The 26,774-nt window shown below is 43.8% G+C and overlaps 1 protein-coding gene across 2 annotated transcripts; it reads left to right on the top strand.

Moving 5' to 3' along the window:
* Nucleotides 1-54: 54 nt before the first annotated feature.
* On the top strand, nt 55-24,800 carry LOC100191845 (uncharacterized). 2 transcript variants are annotated; one of them, NM_001137269.1, is made up of 12 exons: nt 207-531; nt 1,453-2,145; nt 2,403-2,491; nt 2,656-2,725; nt 2,794-2,877; nt 2,969-3,045; nt 3,141-3,222; nt 11,526-11,608; nt 11,692-11,758; nt 15,750-15,878; nt 15,956-16,065; nt 24,289-24,768. In NM_001137269.1, exons 1-12 carry the CDS (start codon nt 219-221, stop codon nt 24,388-24,390), a joined length of 1,899 nt encoding a protein of 632 aa, NP_001130741.1. In that variant the 5' UTR covers nt 207-218; the 3' UTR covers nt 24,391-24,768. The 2 variants fall into 2 exon arrangements, with proteins under 2 accessions (XP_035823557.1, NP_001130741.1); XM_035967664.1 differs by lacking the exons at nt 11,526-11,608; nt 11,692-11,758 and having other exon boundaries at nt 55-531; nt 24,289-24,800.
* The last annotated feature ends 1,974 nt before the right edge of the window (nt 24,801-26,774 follow it).

Here is a 26,774-nt window from a genome sequence, read left to right as displayed (position 1 = left end):
ACGCTTGATGTGAGCCGGGCTAAACTTTAGCAGGGATTGGAAGACCTAGTCCACGGTGACCAACTGACCATGGCCAGCATTCACTCCACTCTGCTCCACGCGAGCCACGAGGTGCGAGAGTGCGACGCGAGAGAGGCAGATATCAGTGGGGCAATATAAAATAAAACAAAAAGAAATAAAAACTGCATCGGCATTTATTCCGTTGGGCCTCGCTTCCGATGCGCCGGAGCTCGCACGCGATGGGAGCGCAAGCGTTTCGGCTGCTGCTGCTTCTGCTGCTCGCGGCGGCGGCGGCGGAGGCGCGCTTCGTTGTGGAGAAGAACAGCCTGATGGTGACGTCGCCGACTTCGTTGCGGGGACGACACGACAGCGCTATAGGGAACTTCGGAATCCCACAGTACGGCGGGAGCATGGCGGGCGCCGTCGTCTACCCTAAGGACAACGCCAAGGCTTGCGACGATTTCGACGGCAGGCACCCCTTCCGTGCCAAGCCTGGCGCGATGCCCACGTTCCTCCTCATCGACCGCGGTGGTAAGTGCTCCCGATGTCTCGATCTGTCTTTGCGCGGCTGATTTGTGCCATGCCCTTTGCTTTGTAGTTGTGATTGGAGACTTAGCTGCAAACTAATTGATTAATTATTACTGGCTGGTTTTGTCGGCTGTAGCATACTACAACTAGGTGGTGCTAGTGTAGCATTTTCTAAGTCTCTCTGGCGAGGAAGTTGACACCACTATAAATAGCAACACCAAAATATGTTTTTTATTATCTTTATTCCATTATTAAGATAATAAATTGGTGGATCCATGCATTGGATGCTGAATATAGTCTCCTGTAGGCATAAAATTGGTGGTTTCAGATAATTGGGAATGTTTGTAGAGAGGCTTATGCTGCTACCGAATAGACTTGCAGAATGGTGATTACAGAGATTTTGTTGTAGTACTAATCAGTAAGCACGAGTGAAGAGTGCTGCAGACCATTTTGGTGATTTGTCTTCTAATGCTGCATTGATATTTTGACATTGCCATCTGATCTTAGCTGTCATTGAGTCACTTGACAAAAATATGTAACTAGGAAATTATTGATTCCCTGGAATGCCAAAAATCTGACTCTGATCTCATATGACTTTCTGCTGTATTAGCTGTTTTTTTACCATCCCTAGTAACTTCTGAAATATACCCTTTATTTCCTTTTAACCTTCATCATCACTGTTTGCGGTGAGAGCTGTCTCACTGAGTCACTGTTGAGTGCAGTGGTGAGAGCTGTGTCACTAAGTTACCAGGTCGCGGGTTTGAAGCAGCCTGTCCGCATTTGCGGGGGGAGGCTTACCTCGGTTTATCCCTTCTCTAGACCTCACTCATGTGGGAGCCTTTGGCAATGGGTCTGCCCATCACTGTTTTTTTTTCTTCAAGCTTCATGGTAATCTAGTTTTCCTCCTTCATATGTGTTTTCCAGAGTGCTTATTTGCGAAGAAGGTTTGGAATGCACAAAATGCTGGTGCCTCTGCAGTACTTGTAGTTGATGACAAGGATGAACCATTGATAACAATGGATTTACCTCGTGAAGATGACGAGGCTTCAAAGTATATACAAAACATAACCATTCCTTCTGCATTAATAGATGAAAAATTTGGTGACCAGTTGAAGAAGGCTGTTAAAGATGGGGAAATGGTTAATGTTAATCTTGATTGGAGGGAGGCTGTTCCACATCCAGATGACCGTGTTGAGTATGAGTTATGGACAAACAGCAATGATGAATGCGGGCCTAAATGTGATATGCTGATGAATTTTCTTAAGGAATTTAAAGGAGCTGCCCAACTACTTGAGAAAGGTGGCTATAGCCAATTCACGCCCCATTACATTACTTGGTACTGTCCTCAAGCATTTGTGATCAGTAAACAATGCAAGTCTCAATGCATAAACCATGGAAGGTACTGTGCACCTGATCCAGAGCAAGATTTTAGCACAGGCTACGAAGGAAAGGATGTGGTGGTAGAGAACCTCAGACAGTTATGTGTGTTTAAAGTTGCAAACGAAAATAAGAAACCATGGGTCTGGTGGGATTATGTGACTGATTTTCACATAAGGTGTCCAATGAAGGAGAAGAAGTACAATAAAAAATGTGCAGAAACTGTCATCAAATCACTAGGTTTGCTCCGTTTTCTTTCCTCGCTTACTTAAGAATCCACATTGTATATATATTTTGTAAAAACATGTTTGTAAGTTTTTAACATGCTTGGCACCCACTTGCTAATCTGAGTAATCTATGTTTACTCTCACTTGAATTAGTGTTCAGATGTTCACAGTTCATAGCATGATATATAATCAGACATGCAACTTGCAGATATAATGGTTGATCACTTCAGTATACATGTAACAGCTGTAATGTTTTTACACTTGAAATAGGTCTGGATGTGAAGAAGGTCGATAAATGCATGGGAGACCCAAATGCTGATTCTGACCACCCGTTACTTAAAATGGAACAAGATGCTCAGGTGAAGTGACCTAGCATATTATGTAGTTTGTCGTGGAGCTTTTATTAGTAAAATAAAGCACACAGATTTATTTTTTAAAATATAACAGTCACTGCAGACTATTTCATTGACCTTTTACCGTCCTTCATTATCTATGAGTTAATTTGTGCTGTTATATTGTATAGATTGGGAAAGGTTCAAGAGGAGATGTTACTATATTGCCTACACTTGTTGTGAACAACCGGCAATATCGAGGTAAATATTCTGCAGGTACACAAACTTACATCCACTCTATATGACTTTAACCTGCAAAAGGAATACAGGGAAGCTTGAGAGGAAAGCTGTCCTCAAAGCTATTTGTGCTGGTTTTGAGGAAACTACAGAACCAAATGTTTGCCTGAGTGATGGTAAGCACATATAAACTATTTAACACCTAATATTCAGTAATCAGTAATTTATTATATGGAGGCTACAAATTGTTGAGCTGTTTGAAAACAGATATAGAGACAAATGAGTGTCTGAATGACAACGGGGGCTGCTGGCAAGACAAATCTGCTAATGTAACAGCCTGTAGGGTATGTGTAGATAGGTACAATATATTCATTGATGTGTATGTGCGAATATTTTTTCTATTTTTTCACATCAATGTCATCCAAACATTCTTACTCAGGACACCTTCCGTGGTAGAGTGTGTGAATGCCCCACTTTCAATGGCGTACAATTTAAAGGCGATGGCTACAGCAATTGTGAACGTAATGTCTTTTGTTCTATTTTCCCACATTCTAACTCTGAAATATTTAAAAATATAACCTTAGTGTCAGCTATATTAACAAGTTGCATTTTGGAATGAAAAGCTTGTTAAACGAAGAGGATATCAAATATGATAGAATGTGCCATTTAAATCTGATAGATGGCAGCTAGAGGATATTTCAATTTTGCATTTAGAAATTGTTTTTTTTGAGATTTAAACCATCATCAAACAGGATATTTAAATCTGCTAAATAGTACTGAGAAAATGTTACACCCAGCCTTTATTACTATAGCTTGTTTTGCTGCAACAGAAGGTTGACAATAGGTCAATTCCTTGCTGTCGAATCTACTGCTGACCTTGCACAGAAGCTTGCAAGCAGTTGCAGTTTAATTTCCTTGCAAGAGCATGACAACATCCAGTAGGCTGAATAGCAGCCCTAGGACAAAAGATTTGGCTGCCACAACAGTCAAGGTTCACCAGTTCCAGTTCACACACAAACTAGAACTACCTTTGTGTGTGTGTATATATATATAGTTTATATATTTGGAGCCCTGGTCTTCCAATAACTAGGTGAAGCCCTGACCCAATGCTGCCATCCGGTTCAGCTGAACCATCTCAAGCTGACTTAGGCCCCGGGCGTCTATAAAAGCACCCTCAGACTCTAGGGATTAGGGTTTCGGGCGTGGCAGCGACCGCGACCGCTCGAGGTGCGAGCGGCATCTGGATGTCGACGACGGCGTCCTGCGACTCGTGGCACGGACTACGACCCGAGGCACGATGTCGGCGAGCAGCGGCCGTGACCGGCTGAGGTGCGAATGGCGGCGATCGCTTGAGTCACGAGCGGCAACGGCGACCGCCCGCGGCGACATCTGACGTCGACGACCTCCTCCGATCCATCACGTCTTGAACTTCCTTCAACGATGACCACCTCCGATCCGGTGGCATCTGAGGGCATCCTTCGATCCGGTGGCCTCGGGGCCATTCACCGGCGACGACCTCCCCTATCCATGTTTATGCCTAACATGATTGTGTTTTATGCCTACTACTTACTGTTTATGCATTTTATTGAGGATTTGTATGATGATAAATATGACGATTCTCACGTGGCTTGGTTTTTTACGGTAACCATCTGGATTCACACACATTTGTTACGGGGATGTCAGACGTGACATCACACTGACCATTGTAACAACATTGCAGATTTTTACGCATACCACTATCACTATTAATGCTCAAAGTTGATGATTTTTATGCTCAAACCCGGGGGTGCCCACCAATGTCCGCATGCATATTTTCCACGTGCACAATGAAAAAGGGGAATCCCTTGATTTATGGTGTTCGTAACTGCCATAAAAAATCAAATCCCTTAATTAACTCCCCTAATCAAATCCCGTAATCAACTCCCCTACTCAACTCCCTTGATTTATGGCGGCCGCATGGACGTGGGAGCTGTTGGTTGGGAGTGAATCAACATTTACGCCCTCTCTTGGGGCATTGAAATTTTGATCTACTTTTTGATGCTCTCTCTCGGGGACGTGATAGAGTGCCTGAAGGCAGTCGATGACCGCGCAGAGATGAGGATGATGGTCACAGGCAAGTTGTGTTGACTGAGGAGTGGGCGGCCCACATGCGTGAGCGGCAATCTGAGGAAGGCTCCTTTGGGTTGTCCAATCGTAGCAGCACGAGGAAGTGCTGCGACAAACGCTCACAAAAGAAGGATGTCGGCAATGCGTCGTGTCTAGGGATGGCAACGAGTACATATCCGTCGGGTAGTACCATTCTATACCCGTACCCATTAAAAAAAATTCTACCCGTCGGGTTACCCATTTAAAAAAATTCTACCCGTCGGGTTACCCATATATGCTCGCGGGTATAAAATCTTACCCATACCCATACCTGCGCGGGTAATTTCACCCGTTGAGTACCGATCACTCAAAATATTAAATAAACATACAAAACAAGTTTAACTTCACATATAACAAATCATATACATAACTTGGTAGCTAGACAAATGATAGCTAGAGAAGGGTTTTATTTTAGCTAAGATGGGCTCTATTAGATGGTTATAGTGGCATTGATGCAGGTATATTTTACCCATGAGTAGCCTGGTATGGGTAGTACCAACCCGTACCCGTCTACCCAACGGGTAGAGGTTCTTGCCCATTAACATACCCGCGGGTAGAGAAATTATCCCGTACCCGCCTTCATATCGGGTAAAACCCGTCGGGTATTTGGGTTTCGGGTATCCATTGCCATCTCTAGTCGCATCTCTAGTCGCGTCCCCTCGATATGGATACTTGTTGCGGGTGCAGGAAGATGGGGGCATTGAGCCTAGGATTGCAAGAATCCCAAGAAAGAAGGAAAGGAGTAGGTGCACCATGTAGGCTGAAGACAACAAACCAATGCTTCTAATGGAGCAAGTGTGTGTGCTGAATGATGTGGTTGAAGAGTTGGAGTCAAGTGCAAAGTAGAGCATCTCCCTCGACGAATCTCGGGTCTAGGTTCACCTCAGGAGTGGTGGCGGCGACATGGAGTAGAGGTGGTACCTGACTGGGGCTAGCAACCACATAACCCGACAACAAGGACGCGTTTGCGAAGCTAGATGTCAGTGTGGTTGGCTCTGTGAAGTTCGGTGACAACTTGTGGGTGGACATCCGTGGCCGTGACACCATCATCAAGTGCTAGAATGATGAGCATCAAGCGCTGATGGATGTGTACAACAACCTGAGGCTTCGGTCAACATCGTGCAACTGGATGAGCGTGGGTGCCAAGTCCTCATCAACAACAACGACCTACACATTCGCGACCGCTAACGCCACCTTCTTGCTAAGGTGAAGCGATTTGAGAACCATGCTGTATCTCAAGCTAGCACAATCGATGTGCTTGGCCATGAGGCAAAGTGAGGAGGTGGGCACACTTGATATGTGCACTTCAACTTCAATGAGTTTGGGAGCCTGACATGCCAGGAGATGGTGCACAATCTCTTTGTCATCAAGCGCGCTGGCGAGCTTCGTAATAACTGCCTGACAGGGAAGCAGAGGAGGCCCCCATTTCTGAAACTGGGCAACTATTGCATCAGTGATATCCTTAAGTTTGTCCACGATGATCTATGTGGGCCAATCACTTTGGCTACGCATGGAGGATGGCGCTGCATCCTACTGCTGGTGGGCAACCACAACGACTTCATGTGGCTGCAACTTCTAGCATGCAAGGATGTGGCAGTGGCAGTGGCGGTGATCAAGGGCTTCCTGGCGTAGGTGTAAGCCAAGTCTAGGAAGAAACCATGTGTGCTCAGGACCAATCAAGGTAGGGAGTTCACTTCAGTGGAGTTTGTCGAGTACTATTCCGAGCATGGCATCGTGTGCCATCTCTTCACGCCGTATTCACCGCAACAGAACGGAGTTGTTGAGCGGCAACTAGATGATGGTTGGCATGGCCAGGAGCATGTTGAAGGCCAAGCGGATGATGACAGAGTTCTGGGTGAGGCTATTTCTATGGTAGTCTTTATCTTCAATCACACGTCGACAAAGAGTTTGAAGGAGATGACACCATACGAGGTTTGGTACGAGAGGAAGATGGACATGTCGTTCTTGTGGATGTTCGGTTGCCCCACCTCTCCAAGCTAGAGGAAAGGAGCACGCCGATGTTCCTAGGCTATGAGGCTGGGAGCAAGGCCTACCGGCTATATGATCCGTGCGAAGGATGAGTACCTGTGTCACACAACATCGTCTTTGCCGCGAAGGCGACATGGGAAAGTCTAGGCACAAGGGGAAGGTGTTCATAGGATGTTTGTTATCGAGCACCTTGTCATCCATGGCGGTGGCGGTGGCGGCACATGCCAGGAGGAGCTAGGGAGCGCTGCATCGAAGGAGACACCGGCCCCTGGTGGGCATGCAAACTTGCCCACGATGGGCGGGCAAGCAGTCCCCAGCTGTGGCAGCACAGGCTCCACCCCGATAGATCAAGGGACCCCTCTGTTGAGCCCGGTCCAGTTAGCGTCTTTGCCAAGCTGACTTGCACCCCCATATCAACACCTCCCACCAAGGCGAGGAAGTCTGCCTCCGCACCATGGAGAATCTTATTGGCAACGCTGCAACTCCAGGGATGGCGAGCAGAGTGCTCGGCGACATGAGCTGCAGACATAGAAATAGAAGGTGGTGGCATTATCAATGTGTGAGGCAGAGTACATTGCTTGGCTTTAGCAGCATGCCAAGGAGTTTGGCTGCTTCGGCTGCTGTGCGAGCTCACCAGAATTGATGCTCACACACCAGCACTGATGGTGGACAACCAACCCTGCAATCTTTCATCGCCAAGAACCATGTTCTCCACAACTGGAGTATGGACATCAAGTATCATCCTCGAGTTCGTCGAGATTGGTTGGCAGCTCGCAGACATCCTCACCAAACCTCTTGGGCGTCTTCTGTTCTTGGAGCCTAGGAGCAAAATTGGAATGGTGGATCTCAGGCTCAAGGAGTAGCAGCAGGATTAGGGGAAGGATTGCAAAATAATCTGCCTCTTGCTTTGCTTGTTTTGCTGTGACAGAAGGTTGACAATAGGTGAACTCCTTGCTGTCTAATGACTCTAATCTACATCTGGCCTTGGCAAATGACTCCTCAAAATCCGCGTATGCTGCTATCTGCTATGTTTTGTGGAAGACTTGGGCCCCTGGCAAATGTCGGTTCTTTCTATGGCTGATGGCTCATAACAAATGTTGGACAACAGATAGGTTGGCTAAAAGAGGCTTGACTCAATCGCTTCTTTGCCCACTTTGTGACCAACAAGATGAATCGATAAATCACTTGCTGGTGGGCTGCTCCTTTGCACGTCTTTTCTGGTTCGAATTGTTCAAGCCTTTTGGACTGCAGGGCTTCATTCCAGGACAGGATATTGACGATTTTGATCTCTGGTGGTGTTCCAATAGTGCTCGGCTTGATGGGCTGAGTAAGAAGGGCTTTGACTCTTTGGTCGCTCTGGGTGCTTGGATGTTGTGGAAGCATAGAAATGGTGTGGTCTTCAATGGTTCCTCCCCGAGCCTGGTGGTGGCCGTTCGGCTGGCCAGGGAGGAAGCTATTATGTGGTCCTTGGATGGAGCTAAGGGGGTTTCCTTCCTCCATGATCAAAGCCGTGTGGGATAGTTTCTCTGATGTTATTATTGTTGGGGTGTCTGCCAGCTGACAGGCACTCTGGCTTGGCTGGGTGGGGTTTTTTCTTGTGTGTGTGTGTGTGTGGGTGTCTTCTCTTTGTAATGTTAGTTCTGGGGTCTTTCCCCTTTTCTTCTTAGTACAATGATACACAGTTCTCCTGTGTGTTCGACAAAAAAACATCTGGCCTTGCTGTGACAGAAAGTCTGGGGAAGGGATAAAGCAAGGCAAGCCTCCCCCTAAATGTGGAGAGGCTGCTTCGAACCCGTGACTTGGAAGCAATTGCAGTGTAATTTCATAAGAGCTAACAACTTCCAGTAGGCTGAATAGCAGCACTAGGACACTGGTTCCGCTTCACACACAGACTGGAACTGTCTTTGTGTATATATATGTTGATATGATAATGAAAGGAAGCAGTTTAATTCAAGCAGCATTTGCTGGTGCTCGTGTCTGTGTGTTCTGTCATTCGGTGCTCACCTGTGCAGTGCTGCGACAGCTGCCAACAGCTAGATGTCTGGATGAAAAAGAGTGTGGACACTGGACTTGGAGAGAATCAGTGCAATGCACAAGTTATCCATTTAAAATAGAACACCTTGTAAAAAATTTGATCAAAGAGATGACAGATGAAAATAACTAAGGAAGATATTACTCTAGAAAAGATGGAAACTGATACTCAACTCAACTAATCAAGAATTCTTCAATTGTAAAGATCAGTTGTGGCAGCTCAATAACATAACCCCATTTTCTTTCTATGTATGTAAATATATGTAAGGAGAAGCAACAAGAATGAATGAACTAGCAGAGCTGTTTTCACTTGAAAGTGTGTTCAGCTTGTCACCTTCATTTTCTTCAGTGTGTTTAGAATCCAGATATTCTGCACAAATCTGCATGGTTAAGTCCATTCTCGAAAGATGCACTTATAAACAAGTCAAATGAGATATAGTAAACACTGGTAGTAAAACTTTTAGTGCACTATGGATCATGGTTATCAAAGCGGTAAAGCGAGGTGTGGTGACTGACTACTGCCTTACACTTAAGCGACTAAGGCATGAGGCGACACCTTAACAGCCCAAGGAAAACTTAAAAAACAGCTTAGAGCAGTAGATAGTAAGAAAAACGAAAAGGAAAAAAGGAAAAGAAAGGAGGAGGAGCAAGTAGTTGTCTGGCTCAGCCCACCAAACTATTCATCTCTCAAACTCCCAAATGATCAAATCCCAATCCTCTCTAGTGCCGCTCCACCACTTTCGTTCTCCAATCTCCACTGTCATTCCGTCTCCACCCCTCTCTGTCTCTTGCTTCCCTCTCTCTTCCGAATGTGCTGCTTTGCTAGGAGGAACAGAAGGGCTTTGTAAGCTGCAGCTCGATGGAGGACAAAGGAGGTGGGATGCTGCAGGCTAGCGCCTATTGGGGGAAGATGGCCACGACCCGCGCAGGTGGCCACACGACTCAATGGCGAGCGACCAACAACTTTTCTCGTTGGCGTGGGAGAAAATGTTGGTGCGGGCAAGCTGCGATTTATGTTTCTCCTCCTGCTCTCCCGCTCATTGGTGTGAGAATCTATCGCGGACCTGCTCTCTCTCTCTCTCTCCCACTCGCTATATTTCGCTTGCGCGTTCCTTCTCTTAGTTTTTCCTGCCGTTTCCTATTCCTCTTTTCCCGTTGCCTAGAACAGAGGCTTCCCTGTATGGCGTCTGTCATTAGCGATTTAATTTGAATCAGATGCCAAAGCGACATTGCCGCAAGCCCGTAAGGCGTATGCCATACATATATAAGACGTGCCTGCTAGGGGCTTGTTTGGTATAGTTTTTTTCCTGAAGAGCTTTTCTAAGAATCTGGATTTGTAGATAATATAACTGTCACGAGAATCTGAATATCATGAGGCCTACTGCGGAGAAAGATGGAGTCCATAGGGTTTAGGATCTAGGAAGCAACAAATTCCTCCCATTGCGACGACTCGGCAGATTATGCGTTCATGTTGATTTGAGCGATTTTCACAGAAGCGATTCTCACAAAAGCGGACTGAGAAGCAAAGCGTTTAGCTGACAGAATCGGATTTTGACAGCCATAATCTGATTTTAAGTTGAAACAAGCACCTTCTATGTCATTGCGCCTGCAGCGCTTTGGTGCTTAAATGACACCAAATCAATGCTTTTGGTAACACTGCTATGGATTTTTATCGAACGCGCAGGAGAACTGCGCATCTTATATATTAAGAAAAAGGAGATAGAGGTCTAAAATAGACCCAGTACAAGCTGCCAAAAAAAATAGAAAAAAATAGAAAATAGATCAAGACAGAAAAAAGAAGAAAAAAAAGGGGGTGGGTATCCAAACAACCCCCAGCCCCACCAGCACATAAGGCCACAATCTCCTAAGATCTCTTGCCCCTGCCAAGCCCCACCGAACAGCATCCTCATGAATATGCTGCATGATGATGCTGATGTTGGGGGATGCACCATCAAACACACATTCATTTCTATGCTTCCATAGCCACCAAGCCACCAGAATCACTAAGGAATTAAATCCTCTTTTTTGGTTTTTTGGCACCTGACACTCAGCTTCTCTCCACCAGTCTTGGAAGGTCGTTGTTGCCAATCCTGGAGTCAGGCGATGCAGCCCTACCTTGTGCAAAGTCTGCCACCAAGTGTCTCTGGCAAACACACAAGCCACTAAGATATGCTGAACTGTTTCCTCCTGCTGGTCACAAAGGGGGCACCTTACAGGATGCTCAAGACCTCGTCTGCTTAATCTATCCGCTGTCCAGCAACGATTTAGAGAAGCCAACCAAATGAAGAATTTACACCTTGGGGGGCCCAACTTATCCAAATTCTAGTAGCCGGCTCAAAAGAGACTGAACCAGCCATAAAACGATCATATGCCGATTTAGTGGAATAATCTCCAGATACACTGCTATGGATTAAGTCTGTAAAATATTTTATTTGTTTTGTAGTAGTGATCTATTGAGCATTGCCAATTTTTATCATTGTTTTGGAGTTGAAATTATGTTGTAGTTTTGTAAACTTGCACACCTTGATATGAATTTACCTTCTTTAAAATGTGGAATATGCATCCTTTTTTTTGCCACACGTCAAAACATTCACAATTTGTTTAAACAATTTATGTAAGGTAATAAAGAGGTTTATAATAGTCATCTATGTTATTGCAGCTGCTGGACCAGGAAAATGCTTGATAAACCATGGAGGATGTTGGCATGAAACTCGCAACGGAAAAACATTCTCTGCTTGCCAGGTAGGTTTAGGATTTTATTACATGATCTATGGCTTTATTACTGAATATCTGTCTGTTGCTTCCCAACTTTTTTTTCTTTCCAGGAATCTGGAGATGGGAAATGCCTGTGCCCAGCTGGTTTCCGAGGGGACGGCGTTAAAAAATGTGAAGGTGCTGTATTTAGTAATATAATTTGCCTCATCATCACCATTTCTTCTCAAACACATAGGAGAGCGGTCAGCGGTGTATTATTATATTAAAAAAAGAGGGAGTCAAAAGAGACTCATACAAGCCCTAAAGGCTTTGCAAGCATCACTTGCCGAAGAATACTAGTGGCGACCATCAAGTCATCCATACAATCAGACTATGGCCAAATGTGCCTGAGGCGTTTGGCCCCTGCCACACAACATTTTTGCCTCATCTTTATTCTCTTGTACTAAGAGGCCAGAATAAGGAGAAGCCCTTAAAAAGCACACCTATCCCTAGGCTTCCAAATTCACCAAGGGACCAACACAATAAATAATCGAAACCCTTTTTGGTGGTGTTTATATAGTTACATCAGACTTTCTATTCCCTTACGATTATATTTAGAAATAATTATTTATGTGATGTTCAAAATTCTCACATTCTTGCACTAGCAACATTATAAGATTTGTGTGATCTTAAAGTTATCTTATGTGTCGTTGTGAATGGAACATATCTTGTGAATCAATCATATTGGTTTAATCGTGCAATCAAGTGATCTGGTGCATATAGTTAAAATCCAATGTTTTCTGCTATTTTATATTTAACCCCTTCCACTTAAAACCTAGTACCTATTTTATATTTAACCCTTTCCACCTAAAATAGCAGTCATTGTTGGATTTTGATTGGATGCGCCATATCTCTTCATGATTGCACCAACATGATTGATTGCGCAAGATATTTTCCCCTTTGTAAAGGCTTCATGTCACACCTGGATTTAAGGGTAGACCTAGGCGCATCTCATATGTGCGCTAAATAAAGATTCACACATATAATGACTCGATGTATAGAGACAAATGTTATCAACTTTATTATATAACGAGAATGTCTAACAAAATATATGATAGTAAAATAACTCGAACTAAGATAACTCTCTCCATGACACCATAGTTGTCTGGGAGACAACACATAGATCTCATCGAACTCATCGTAGTAGTGCTCCTCCGGTGGTACCTGCTCTTCTCTTGGTGTGATTATAGCAAGAGTGAGCTCACATATGTTCATCGCTCAACACGTGTAGGGAATAATGTGCATGAGCTCACTTATGGTGGGGGCTCATGTGTAGTGTAAAGGCTTATCAACAAAAATGGTTAAGGCTGAGCATTGCTTTTAATAAGTTGGTCAAAATTTATTAGCCGTTACTAAGTATAAGTGTATGCCAACACAATTAAATAACTGATCACAATTAATAATAAATCACACAATGCAATGCAAATGACAAATTAAGTTAATTTCCATAAATAATAAATCACAAGGGGTCTCGAGTCCCATTCATCTCTACCGAGGAGACGAGGCAAGGTCCCACTACGAGGCCTTTACAAAGTTTCATTAGCTTCAGAAAACCCGCTATGGTTTTTGCGAGAAGGGGGGCCTTTACAATGTTCCACTAGCTTCAGAAAACCCGTTATGGTTTCTGCAAGAAGGGGGCGACATAGGAATCCCTCGTCCGAAAAGCCATCGCAGCATGATCGAACGAGAACCTCCCTATACTGGCAGCTCCTCACACCGCGGTTGCCCCCTTTGGGTAAGATAGTCCTCCACCAGCTTTTCTAATTAGTCAGCCAAGGGTGTCCCATACCACCCTTGTGGTAGCACTGTTATCTCAGGTTAAGCTCCTTATTCGAATTAACACAATAATCTTATCATTAACAATAAATAATCCATCAACAATGATAAAGCATAATCATAATTCAGATATATATTATTCCCAAAAACCAAGTAGAGCAATAGCAAGACTACCTAATAGTTCATTTGTATGCAAGGTATATGGTAGACAAAACTAGGGTTACCTATAAGGTCCCATCAAATTAATCAAAGCATGTCACGATGATTAACAGAAACAGTATTAGGTAAAAGAATGTGATCAAGGGTACAACTTGCCTTTTTGGTGCAACTCCAGGTACTTCTTCAAGTTGTGCTTGAGGTGCCTCGTAATCTCGCTTCTATTCGTAGCAATATATACAAATAAACAAATAATGGATATGATAGCACTACACCAAAACATGAGAACAAACCACACAATAATATTCTATGCGTCGCTACGGATTCGTAGGTTTAAGAACAACTAAAATCGGATTTAGGATGAGTAAGTTATGGATTTTCTAAGATTCTAGGTGTTTTAATAATTATTTTGTCTGTAAAAACAATTTTCGAAGATTATTCTGCAATTTCCTGTTTTTTATTTATATTTATTTAACTATATAATGGATGGCAGGTCCAATTTGTTGAAACCTCAGGGTCTAAGTTATGAAATCTAGGACTCCTTCGTAATAATTTTACTATACAGGAGGATGGCGGGTTTATTAGAGGGAAGTGCAGGGTCTCTTTTACAAAATTGTCAGGTGAAGGGGGTATGGGCTTCTATGGACCGCTGGATCTAAAAGTTTTGGTCCAGATTTTAAAACCCCGCGATCTGCTCTCAATCATACAACCGTCGATATACCTACGAGATTATCCCTAGACGAAATGTTTTCTTCATTCTAATCCTAGCCATCTGTGATTGATCTAACGATACACAGCGCCCCCCGCATTATCTTTTTCTCCCAACCACGGACTGCGGCAGCGATCCCGTGCAGCACGGTGGCGCCATCGCCGGGTTTTCCCAAACTCGATTCTCATGTTCGAAACTTTGATCCAGAAGGTGCTAAGCGTAGCAGAGGTGAGAGCGAACTTAGGGGAGGGATCCTTACCGTACATAGTCCTACGCATAGCTCTGACGACCATGTGTGGCGGCTCCACGTCATGATGGGCAATCCTGCCCACACTGTGTGCTTACCCCGCTCAGGAAACCTCCGTGCTTGAGCGGCGTGCTTTGGTGGTAGAGCCTGACCCCTTCCTAAGACTAGATAATGGCTCTTGCATGACTTAAATATCATCCCCTCTCTTTCCTAGGTTCGGTCTGGCGATGGTGGTAGCTCAGCTGCGCACACGCGGTGATGGCGATCTCTCGCGTGCACATGGGATAGATGTCGAGCCTCGACGTTCTTATAGTCGTGGAAGAAAAGTGTCCGAGTGGGGAACAACCTATCGACGAGTTTGTTGTGATTTCCTGGAAGTTTGTTACGGTGTACTTGTGTTCGTTACGAAGGAGAAGGATCTGACGGGGCGGTTCATTGTGTCTTGGAAATCCATCGTCCGGGGAGATACGACTGAAAATACGAGACGATGCCAAGGAGCCCAGCCGTCAACGACTGAAAGAAGCGTATGGGTGATGTCAGCCATGACATTGTGATGACGTCGCGTCCGACAAGGTGAATAAAATACAGAAGAGAACAAAGAGTGTCGCTTCCTGTTGCTTGGCGCGCGGCCCATCTGGCGTGGGCCGACAATACGCCGAGTAGTGGCCCTTTTGGCCAATGGGCTAAGGGAGTCGACCATGGTAGACTTCATTTTTTAAAATTTTCTTTTCTATTTCTAATCTTAGTTTTCATTTCCAGTTTTAAATGTCCCAACCCTGATTGATGTTTTGAAATCAAATTTATATGCACAATTCAAAGATCCTGCATGGGATGCGTGAATACACATTTTTTTATTTGTTTATTTATCTAAATGGACATTCCTAAATAACAAATCACATATCGAAACAAACTCTACTATTATTCTTAAATATTAAATGACTGCTTCCGACTTTATTTTAAGGGTTTACACTTCAACAACATTAGACTTGTTTAATTCCCTTAATGTGGAACAAGAAGACAATGCCTTATTTTCCCTGATGTGACACTATACTTATAAATTCATCTATATGGTCTTTGATTTCAACATTCTGCCTTGAGAAACGGAAGTGAGAAATATTTGCACCCTAAATCAACTTGCTATACACATATACATAGATTTTGTACTGTTGGTAGTATTTACATGGTAATGAAGTAGATATTTAGTGCAATGCAGAAAATACATCTCTTCTAATTCATTGCAGACATTGATGAGTGCAAGGAGAAAAAAGCTTGTCAGTGTCCTGAATGCAACTGCAAAGATACATGGGGTGGCTATGACTGCACTTGCAGTGGTGACCTTTTGTACATCAGAGAGCATGACACCTGCATAAGTAATTTCCAACTCAACTGATAGCTTTTGCTTATCCTTAGTGTATCAATTGAGTATATATAAATGGTTAATCTGCAGGCAAGACAGCAGTTCAGGCTAAAGCAGCATGGGCTGCAGTGTGGGGTATCTTGATAGTTGTTGCTGTTGTGGCAGCGGGAAGTTATGTTGTGTACAAATACAGACTAAGGGTAAGCTAGCACATGCACACCCTTACTTTTGTTCTTTCGTTGTTTGTCCATGTTTCATGATGAGTGATTTTCTATCTCTGGGCCTATTCCTTATGTAGGAATATCTGTTTTTTGTTAAATGTATTTCATTTTAAAATACTTACCCTTTATGTATTATACCGTTTATATTAAGCAGATGGTTGGGTTTGTGCCATCACGTGTAGACATATCCAGATAGTCTAATTTGCATGAAAAATCACATGTATGATCAACTCGATCTATAATCGAAGCTATCGTACTACCACTTAAGTACTTAATATTTGACTAATGATGTATCCAAAATGTACTGATGGAAGTAAAACATTTTAGGATCTAGGGATGAAAGGTAACCACAGAATCTCTCCACCAGAGTCTCTCTATGATTGATGACTTGTCCTTTTCTTGCGCCCTTTAGCCAGTGACATAGATTTCTCTCTTAGGCTGCTGGATTTGTTTGGTGATGCTTCTGGGGTGAGAAGCAAAAGAGTAATGTTTATCCCATACTGTACAGAGAATGACTTGGCTTCCATACAACATCACCTCTCGTGTGAATTACTTGACTTCCCATGCAAGTATCTTGGCGTTCCAATCTCCTTGAGAAAATTGACAAAAGCACAATTGCAGACCTTTATTGATTGACTTGCTATAACCGTTTGTGAGTTGGAAAGCGAATGTGTTGACCAAAGAGAGCCTACGGATTTTGGTTGAATTCGTGCTTACTTCAATGCTAGTTTATCTTTGATGGCCATTGACCTTTTCACCTTGGGCAATCAAGGTTATTGACATGATCAGAAGAGGATTATTGTGGAGAGGAAGAAATGATGTGATGGGAGGTCACTTCACTGCCTTGTAACTTGAACCAAAGTGTATCTTCCTCGTGAGCTTGGTCGACCTGGCATCTCTAACCTTCAGAACCTTGGATGGGTGCATCAAGCAAAAATGGCCATGGCTGAAAAAAAATCTTAGTCATCCATGGACAATTTTCATGTTCAAGTCCATCCATGTGTTGAGGCCTTTTTCTCCGCAGTTGTTTCTGTAGTCGAGGATGGTCACAAAACCTTGTTTTAGACATATCGCTGGATTCATGTACAAAGGGTTTATTCTGGACTCTTTCCTCGATGCCAGTACTAGCAGCACAATCGTGGCTAGAGAGGGGCCGGTGCCAAGAAGGTTAGCTATTGCTAGTTTTTTTAAGTTAGTATATGAGAATAACAAGGAATCATCCTCCCTGGTTATTTAGCGATGGACTTATCCCCATTAGTTAGCCGGTCATCTTTATCCCTGGTTAGTTAGCAATGGGCTTATTCCAATTAGTTAGTAGATGAGCAAATAAGGTTCTTTAGCTATAAAATGGACTGTACTATGTACCTAGGAGATCATCAAAGTAAAGTCTCCCTAGTTAGGTGGGATTGCTTTGGTCACCTTAGTTGGCATTCAATTTGGCCTTGGTGACAACAATAGTACCACTTCCAGTCAAGTTCCCTATCCACTTCGTTCCATCCGCCAATCTCATCCGCTGCTACACCCTCTACGCTCGTATCAATTTAGTATCAAAGCTACCCGACACATCGACCATCATGTCCGATGTCGACACTGATCCTAGAAACCTCTCCGACTCGCCACACTGGACCACATCTTGGTGCAGGTCACCATGGCGAACACACGCTTGGATTCCCACGACTAACAACTAGCCAATGAACCATCGCTGGAGAACCCAATTACTCCTGTGGGTGTGACCGACGTCTCGTATGGTAACTTTGGGTCCCGTCTTATGGAATTTCGATGATATAACCATGGCCTTTTGGTGTCAATGGCGCACAATTTGATGGACAGGTGGGCAGGACGCCACCTTGGCACATGGCCTTGTCTACGACTTGGGAGCTCTCTAAGGCACTGCTGGACTCCTTTGTCAACCTTTTCGCCGAGCCTTGTGGTCTGCTTCCATGTTGCTGTCATGACCATCACATCAGGCTACTGTCGGGCATAACACCAATGGCTGTCTGGCCGTACCACTACCCGGAGCAGCTCAAGGATGTGATATTGAAATCCAATACGATGACATGTTGTAACACAACATCATCCGCGAGTGCACCTCAGCGTTCTCATTGTTGATGTTGCTTATCAAGAAGACAAATGACACGTGGTGCTTCTGCATCGACTATCGCAAGCTGAACACGAAGACAATGAAGGACAAGTTTTCGATCTCAGTGGTTCACGAGCTCTTGGATGAGCTCCGTAGCGTGAGGTTCTTTACCAAGCTAGATCTCTGTAGTGGCTATCATCAAGTGTGCAGGCATCCGGACGATGTCAACAAGATGGTGCTCTAAACGCGTAGGTGCCACTTCGAGTTCTTGGTGATGCCTTTCAGTCTAACCAACACACGACCTTTCAAGCTTTGATGAATGATGTGCTTTTCATCCCTTTATTTGCAAATTTGTGTTGGTTTTCTTCGATGACATATTGCTGTTTAAGATCCTGGTTCGAACACCTGTAGCATGTAAAACATGCTTCTAGGCGCTACAAGATAACCACCTCGCCCTCAAGCGGTTCAAGTGTTTTTTGGGAGGAGTTCATGGCCTATCTTGCTGAAATCTTCTCGGCTGCCGATGTGGCCATGGACCCATCTAAGGTGGAGTCTGTGGAGATATGGCCACTACCGCTCTTCCTACGGACGATGTGGTGGTTTCTGAGGCTCACCGGGTACTACCGCAAGTTCATCGCGGGGTATGGCTTGGTGGGTGCCCCCCTAACGCCTTCAAATGGATGGATGAAGCGAATGCGACATTCCTGCAGCTCAAGCAGGCCATGATAACTGCACCACTATTGCAAATGCCCGACTTCAACAAGTGCTTCGTCATCGACTGCGATGTCTCGGGCATAGGCTTTGGCATGCTGCTGCACCAAGGGGACAATGCCATTGCTTACTTCAGCAGGCCAGTGGCTCTACTTCACCAAAAGCTATCGGCCTATTAGCGAGAATTGATCAGTCTAGTGAAGGCGGTGCGCCATTGGCGTCGGTACATTTGGGGGCCGACAGCTCACTGTACGCACGGACTACTACAGCCTAAAGTTCCTCCTTGATCAGCGGCTATCCACCATTCTCCAACATACATGGGTCAGCAAGCTGTTCGGCTATGACTTGGAGGTGGAATACAAGCCCGACAAGCTTAACGACACTGCTGACGTGCTATCTTATCGGGGTGAAGAGGCGGCAGCCATCCACAACATATCTGCCCAACATTCGAGATCTTCGACATTCTACGAGCTGAGGCCATGGCTGATCCACAATTGGCTGCACTCCGTGCCAAGCTACAGGCTGGGAAGACGCGTGCTGGCTGCTCCGAAGCTGACGGGCTGCTGCTGCTTTGTGGCAAGATCTGTCCCTCATGCTTCCTTCTTGTGGCCTCAATTGCTCTCCTTTGCCCATGACACCAATCATGAGGGTATTGACTATTGAAAAGATGGTGAACCGTTGGAGGGCGTCCTTCTATAGCCCACATACTCTTCGTTTAGTCCACGAGTTTGTATGCGGCTGTACAACCTGCCAGCAACACAGGTCAGGGCACCTCCACCCTGCTGGCTTGCTGCAGCCACTGCCGGTGCTGTCTATGGTACTGACACAACATGGGAGCAGGCCGTGGACTTTAAGAGGCATTTTCCAGTTCCAGCAGTAGAGCTCATGGGTGAGCTCTTTGTCGACAAGGGGGTGAAATGTTGTAGACTCTTTCTTTAGACTCCAGTTCCAGCGACACAACCATGACTAGAGAGGGGGACAAGAGGTTAGCTGTTGCTAGTTTGTTTCAGTTAGTAGATGAGAATAACAAGGAGTCATCCTTACCCCTGGTTAGTTAGCAATGGGTTTATCCCAATTAGTTAGTGAGTCAACCTGTTTAGGTTTGGGTTTCAACCCTCTTACACACACCATGGTGGCAACGCCGTATCATGGTTGCTGATCTTGCGCCTCAAGTTTTTGCCTTTGGTATCTAAAAGGAAAGCTAACATGAGGATATTTTTTGAAGGCTCGCTAATAATTTCTGAAGGCCCCGCTAATAATGCTTGGGTCTCTGATATTCCACGGCCTATCACCGTGGGTGTCATTTCTGAGCCCTTTGGCCTTAGGGATGTATCTAGACATGTATGTTTGCAGTCTGGAATTGAGGATTCCCATATTTGGAGATTTCCTCAAATGGTGCGCAATCAACTTACAGTGGCCTCCTTCATGGAGCTTTTGGGTTAGAATATGAAAATCTTGGCCCTAGGTAAATGCAAGTTTTTCATGTGGCTTGAAACCTTGGTGCCAAACTAAGTTTGTGGGCTTCGGTTGTGGTTGGGCAAGTTTGTAACATACGCGTGTTGGTTTTGAAGGACCTGTCGCGATGTGTTTGTAAGGGCTCTCTCTTCTTTTTCTTAATATAATGATGCACATCTTCTGTGTGTTCAAGAAAAAAAATGCTCCATGTTTGAGATGGTGGCATTACATCTGCTACACATTGGAAACCACAATTTAGGTTCTTATCCTAACAGCACATGTTGCTAAGAGAGTTAGTTGATGCAGCGAGAAGGAGTCGTGTTAAGATCCTATGTGTCCAGGAGAACACTGGTTTCAATCTTTGGTACTCAGGAACAGTGGCAAACAAAAATGGAGTAGGTATCCTGATTGATAAGACCCTCAAGGATGGAGTGCTCGATGTCAAAAGGCAGGGAAATAGGATTATCCTAGTCAAACTAGTTTTGGGGATGTAGTCTTGAACATTGTAAGTGCATATGCCCCTCAAGTTGGTCTTAGTGAGAGCGAGAAGAGGATGTTCTGGGAACACTTAGATGGCATGGTCAGAGCAGTACCCATCAATGAGAAGCTTTTCATAGGAGATCTCAATGGTCATGTAGGTTCAACAAATGCAGGTTATGAGCCGGCTCATGGAGGTTTCAGGTATGGTAGTAGGAATCAAGAGGATATTTTGGACTTTGCTATAGTCTACAACCTAGTGATAGCCAACACTTTCTTCAAAAAGAGAGATTCTCATTTGGTGACTTTTAGCAGTGGCCATTGTTTGATCCAGATCGACTTCGTTCTCACAAGGAGAGAAGATAAACACATATGTTTGGATTGTAAGGTGATACTTGGAGAGAGTGTCGTGTCCCAACATAATCTTGTGGTGGCTGACTTCCGTTTTTGGATCCGTACCCATAGGGATAAACATGCCAAAATTGCGAGGACGAAGTGGTGGAAACTCAAAGGGGAGACATCCGAAGTTTTTAGGGAAAGTTTTTGTGGAGGACGCTTGGTCCGAAGATGGCAACTTGTATTAGGAAGGTGGCGTCAGAGATGTTTGGAGTGACCAAAGGGAGTAGAGTTGAACCTAAAGATACTTGGTGGTGGACCGAGGACGTTCAAAAGGCAATAAAGGAGAAGAAAGAATGTTACAGGAGCTTGTTCCATGACAGGAGCACAGTCAACCTAGAGAGGTATAAGATGGTAAAGAAGACCGCAAAGCGAGCTGTGATTGAGGCAAAGGGTCGAGCCTATGATGATCTTTACCAAAGACTAAGTACAAAGGAAGAGGACAAGGATGTCTATAAGATGGCTAGGATTCGAGAAAGGAAGACGAGGGACCTCAACCAAGTTAAATGCATTAAGGATGAGTTGGATCAACTCTTGGTGAAAGGACAAGACATCAAACAGAGGTGGCAGGGGTATTTTGACAATCTTTTCAATGGCGAGAATGAGACTATGGACACCCAATTGGATGACTCCTTTGATGATTTAAATAGATGCTTGGTACGTAGGATCCAAGAATCAGAGGCCAAAGAAGCTTTAAAGAGGATGAAAGGGGGCAAGGCGATGAGCCCGTATGGTATCCCAATAGAGGTGTTCAACCATATTTTTGATCAAACAAGATGCCTTGGGGATATTGCTATCATTTGGCTAACCAAGTTGTTCAACCATATTTTCGATCAAACAAGATGCCTGATGAGTTGAGTACATTAGTACCAATCTTGAAGAACAAGGGAGATATTCAAAGTTGTACCAACTATCGATGGATTAAGCTCATGAGCCACACTATGAAGCTATGGGATAGAGTTACTGAGCATCGCCTGAGAGGAATGACGCATATCACTATGAACCAATTTGGATTCATGCCTGAAAGGTCAAACATGAAAGTAATTTTCTTAATAAGACAACTCATGGAGCGGTATATGGACTTGCACATGGTTTTTATCGACTTGGAAAAGGCCTATGATAAAATACCTAGGAATCTCATGTGGTGGGCATTGGATAAGCATAAAGGCCCAACAAAGTATGTTACACTCATCAAGGACATGTATGACAAGGTAGGGATGGCAATGGGAAATTCCCCATCGTGGAATAGCTCTCCATACCCGTTCCCACGACGAAAAAATTTCCTCGCGGAGATCCCCACGAACGTTTGCAGGAAACATTTCTTCCCCATCCTCGTTCCCTGCGTGGGTAAATCCCGATGGGGATCCCCGTCTCGGTTTAAATTATAATTAGGACATACATCCTTTGTTATCAATGCAAAACATTTTTACTTATACATATTATTAAATTAAAGAAATCATTATGTGTACATAAAAAAGAACACATTTGTACAATGATTGATCTCTTGACAAGGTAATTATGTATTTTTATCATTCACTATCACACAAAAACATCGTCACGTGCAGGCTTAACGGGTCCCCACGAGGAACGGGGATGGGGAATGCTTCCTCGCCCCCATCCCCGTTTACCCGTCGGGGGGAGATTTTTCCCTATTTACATCCCCGTGGGGGAAAAACTTTCTCATCCCCGTCCCCTAATAGAGGAATTCCCCACGAGGAATCGGGGATCGGGGCCCCATTGCCATCTCTAACCGATGGTGATACAAATGTTTTCCCGATTAACATAGGACTACATCAAGGTTCATCTTTGAGCCATTATCTATTTGCCTTAGTGATAGATGAGGTTACGAGGGATATACAAGGAAATATCCCTTGGTGTATGCTTTTCGCTGACGATGTAGTTCTAGTAGATGAAAGTCAGGAAGGAGTAAATAGAAAGTTAGAGTTATGGCGTCAGACTCAAGAGTCAAAAGGATTTAGCATTAGTAGGACCAAAACCGAGTATATGAAATGTGGCTTTGGTACTACAATTAATGAGGATGGAGATGTAAGCTTGGGAGGCCAGGTAGTGCCAAAGGACACCTTCCGTTATTTGGGATCGATGCTATAGAGAGATGATGATATTGATGAAGATGTTAGCCATAGGATCAAAGCGGGGTGGATGAAATGGCGTCAAGCATCGGGAGTTCTATGTGACAAAAGAGTGCCACAAAAGTTGAAAGGCAAGTTCTACAGGACGGCGATTAGGCCTGCTATGTTATATGGGGCTGAGTGTTGGTCTACTAAGAGACGACATATCCAACAACTAAGTGTCGCAGAGATGTGTATGTTGCATTGGATATGTGGCCACACAAGATTGGACCGAGTGAGAAACGATGACATACTCGATCAACTAGAAGTAGCGCCAATTGAAAAAAGCTTATTTAACTTCGGTTGAGATGGTTTGGGCATGTCCACCGGAGACCCCATAGGCACCAGTGTACAGAGGCATCATAAGATGGGACAATAATGTGAAGAGAGGTAGAGGACGACCAAACTTGATATGGGAGGAGGTAATTAAAAGAGACTTGAAGGAATGGAATATCCCAATGAAGTTGTGTTTGGATAGAAGTGTTTGGAAAGAAGCTATCCATGTGTCTGAACCTTGATTAGGCCTTTTTCCTTTTAGTGCTCTCAAACTTTCCCCCCTCCCCTTTCTCTCGTTTTGGTGACTTCTTGTTGGGTTTCAACTCTAGCCTAACTCAACTTGCTTGGGACTAAAATGCAATGTTGTTGTTTGATCCTAACAGCACAGGTTGCTAAAGGTGTGACTTATTTGACATAGATTTGTGCGCTGATATTGTGCCATTTAGTTTTCAATAGAAATGCAATGAGTAACTTTTAACAGTAGCTTGCGGCTTTGGTCGTTGATGTCCTTAAATATTGTCAGTTGTAGTTCGTATGTTAACTGACCAAACATTTTACTGCCGATGACGGATACATGATGTTGTGAATTTTCTTCAAACGCATGGCAACTTTTTTGCTAGTTTCTATAATTCTATTCACTAATATCAACTGAATTACATTTCCTTCATTTTTTTTCAGTCATACATGGACTCTGAGATTAGAGCTATCATGGCGCAGTATATGCCACTTGACAATCAAGGAGAGGTCCCAAATCATACACATGACGAAGATCGTTCATAAGTGTGCAGATCATTACGTGGTGGGCCCATATGGCCTAATCTGACACCAATGCAGATCGTCGTGAGCTCTACAAACAGAAGCTACAGGCCAATAATAGCTTGATTTTTAGAGTACAAAAATCTGTTATTTGCCTGATAGTTTATCTGGAGCAGTTTCATTTTACATATGACTGTAATTTGTGAGAATGCACATCTTACGATTTTTGTTGACCAGTATTCATAGGTTTTTAGTTAGCAATGTGTTGTTGGCCCGTTGCTAGTCCTTGTAATACAAGCCCACCTGTTTTTTTGCGCACGGCAAGACTTAAACTGACAACATTTTGTAGTACCTTTTATTTTGTATCACCTGCTCTATACACGAGTTTTCTTGGAACATCGGAAATAATAATGCCCTCCAGTATCTTGCGACCACAGAATTGCTAATACTTGTCATCAGGTTATCATATGAGAACTTCGTCTGAATTCGTAGGGGTTTCTTCTGAAATTTGCTCGAAATTTTCTACAATAAACAGAGTTTATATGCATTTTGAGCATACTGCAACCTGGTCTTGGATTCAAACTCTCTTGTGATGTAGACATCCTAACTATCCTCTTCGGCCTTTTTGATGTCCTTGTTGGTCTACTTCAAGGTTTTTAATCAACAAAACATGTGCTTCACCAACCATAAGGTTTTAAAAATAATTGACTAGAAAAGTACATACATGGAGATTCAGTTAACATACTTTCGTAACTGGACCTTTCAATGTGTTTAACATAGAAGGTGCAGCGTTGTGTGTGGTAGTGGTGGATGGAGGTGTGGGCGCACATATGCTTGAAGAAGGTGCTGATTTTGCCGATGCCATAGGCTATTATGGTGTAAAGGTGTGGCTCCTCTTCTGCTGCTGGTGATATTGTAATTCCTTTTCTACAAAAATAGAAAGATGAAGCAACCTTGTACAGAATGGTATTACTTATAATAAACAATGCCCTAAATCTCATGCCTCAACCCCCAAAACCCTAACATTCTGGTCCTCCTAGTCCTCAACTACACCATAATGTAACATATCCTTTTGCAACTCTTAGTAATACTCTTGTACAATAATGTCTTCCTGCTTAAAGTGTTGTAATTTCTTAAGTAGGACACACTAGAAAGGAGGAACAAACCTAGTTTGCATCTTCTCTTTTAACCTAGCCCATGTCTCTGGCGCAGAATGTGTATGCACAAGTTCATTACGCCAAATGATAGAAAATCATTAAATCACCACTATCTTGTCTAACCCTATGAGGTTGAGGAACAAGATGAGAACTAAATTTCCGTTCAGCAGTCATTTTCTAATCTAAGTAAGCCTCTGCATCATAAGCACCATAGAAAGGTAAATAAAAAAATGATCTTAGCAAAAGGATCATTATTATTACCATGGTCATCATTATGATGGTGATGAATGGGGGGGGGGGGGGGGGTCAAAGAGGATTACCTCCCGTACCTTAGCAATTACAATGTAAGCATCGACACAACTACTCCTCACGAGTGGCTCACGGGTCTAGGTTGTTAAACTCATCATCAACTACCTCATCATTAACCACTGCAATGGCAATACTGCCATTATTGCTCGTCTGATGTGGTAGGCGAGGCTCCAAGTTGTCCATATGATCAACAAGGTTGGAAACTCATCTATCCATCCTCTCGAAAGATACCTCCAAAGTGCCTTGGTATTCCAGATGAAGCACACACTATTCATCTGATGGCTTCTCCGTGTTGTTGCCTACCATGGTTAGAATAGAAATATAAGAGGAAATCATTGGTATGACTCCTATGACTACTAAGTGAAGTGGAATATGGAAACAATACATGTAAGTCGTGTTACCCATATGGTAGAGGTCATGAGTCCCATACACATCTTCCAAGGAAGTGTGGTAAGGTTCACTATGAGACCTTTACAAAAGGATCCCCTATGCGCATTTGTACCATGGCATAATACCTGTAAGTTATCTTCCGTAACTCTCCACCCCTACCTTGCACTAAGCAATCCATGGGCATCAGCCACAATAGGTGTGAATAAAGAGCCTTCTCCTGTCCCCATCTGCCACGACTAATGTCTACACAGGTTCCCCTAATTACTTTTTTTTGATGAAAGGTTCCCCTAATTACTTGATAAAGACCAGAGCCCATATTGTCCTTATGGTTGCACTAATTTCTCAGGTGGTCGCTTGGTGAATCAGTCCTTAGGGTGAGGCTCTTGAGAAATTCTAATCCCATGCTTGAGTCCCCATTTTCTATGTTGCTAAAAAGCATATTTTATAAATCTTGTTATAGTAAACATTGAAATTACTTTTCATTATTCTGGATTGGAGCACTAGCAATTGTCTGCTAAAAAGATTTCCCTAAAATTCTCAGTGAAATAAGGA

This window comes from Zea mays, chromosome 5 (genome assembly GCF_902167145.1).
Source record: "Zea mays cultivar B73 chromosome 5, Zm-B73-REFERENCE-NAM-5.0, whole genome shotgun sequence".
NCBI classification, from domain to species: domain Eukaryota; kingdom Viridiplantae; phylum Streptophyta; class Magnoliopsida; order Poales; family Poaceae; genus Zea; species Zea mays.
Note: the sequence above shows the minus strand (reverse complement) of the source record. Positions and strands in the feature narration are given on the sequence as shown.

Bases quoted from the DNA above. Each gene is read 5' to 3' on its own strand.
- LOC100191845 (NM_001137269.1), top strand. From the start codon at position 219: ATGCGCCGGAGCTCGCACGCGATGGGAGCGCAAGCGTTTCGGCTGCTG. The intron at 2,146-2,402 runs GTTTGCTCCGTT...CACTTGAAATAG, and splicing joins AACTGTCATCAAATCACTAG to GTCTGGATGTGAAGAAGGTC. The intron at 15,879-15,955 runs GTAATTTCCAAC...GTTAATCTGCAG, and splicing joins AGAGCATGACACCTGCATAA to GCAAGACAGCAGTTCAGGCT.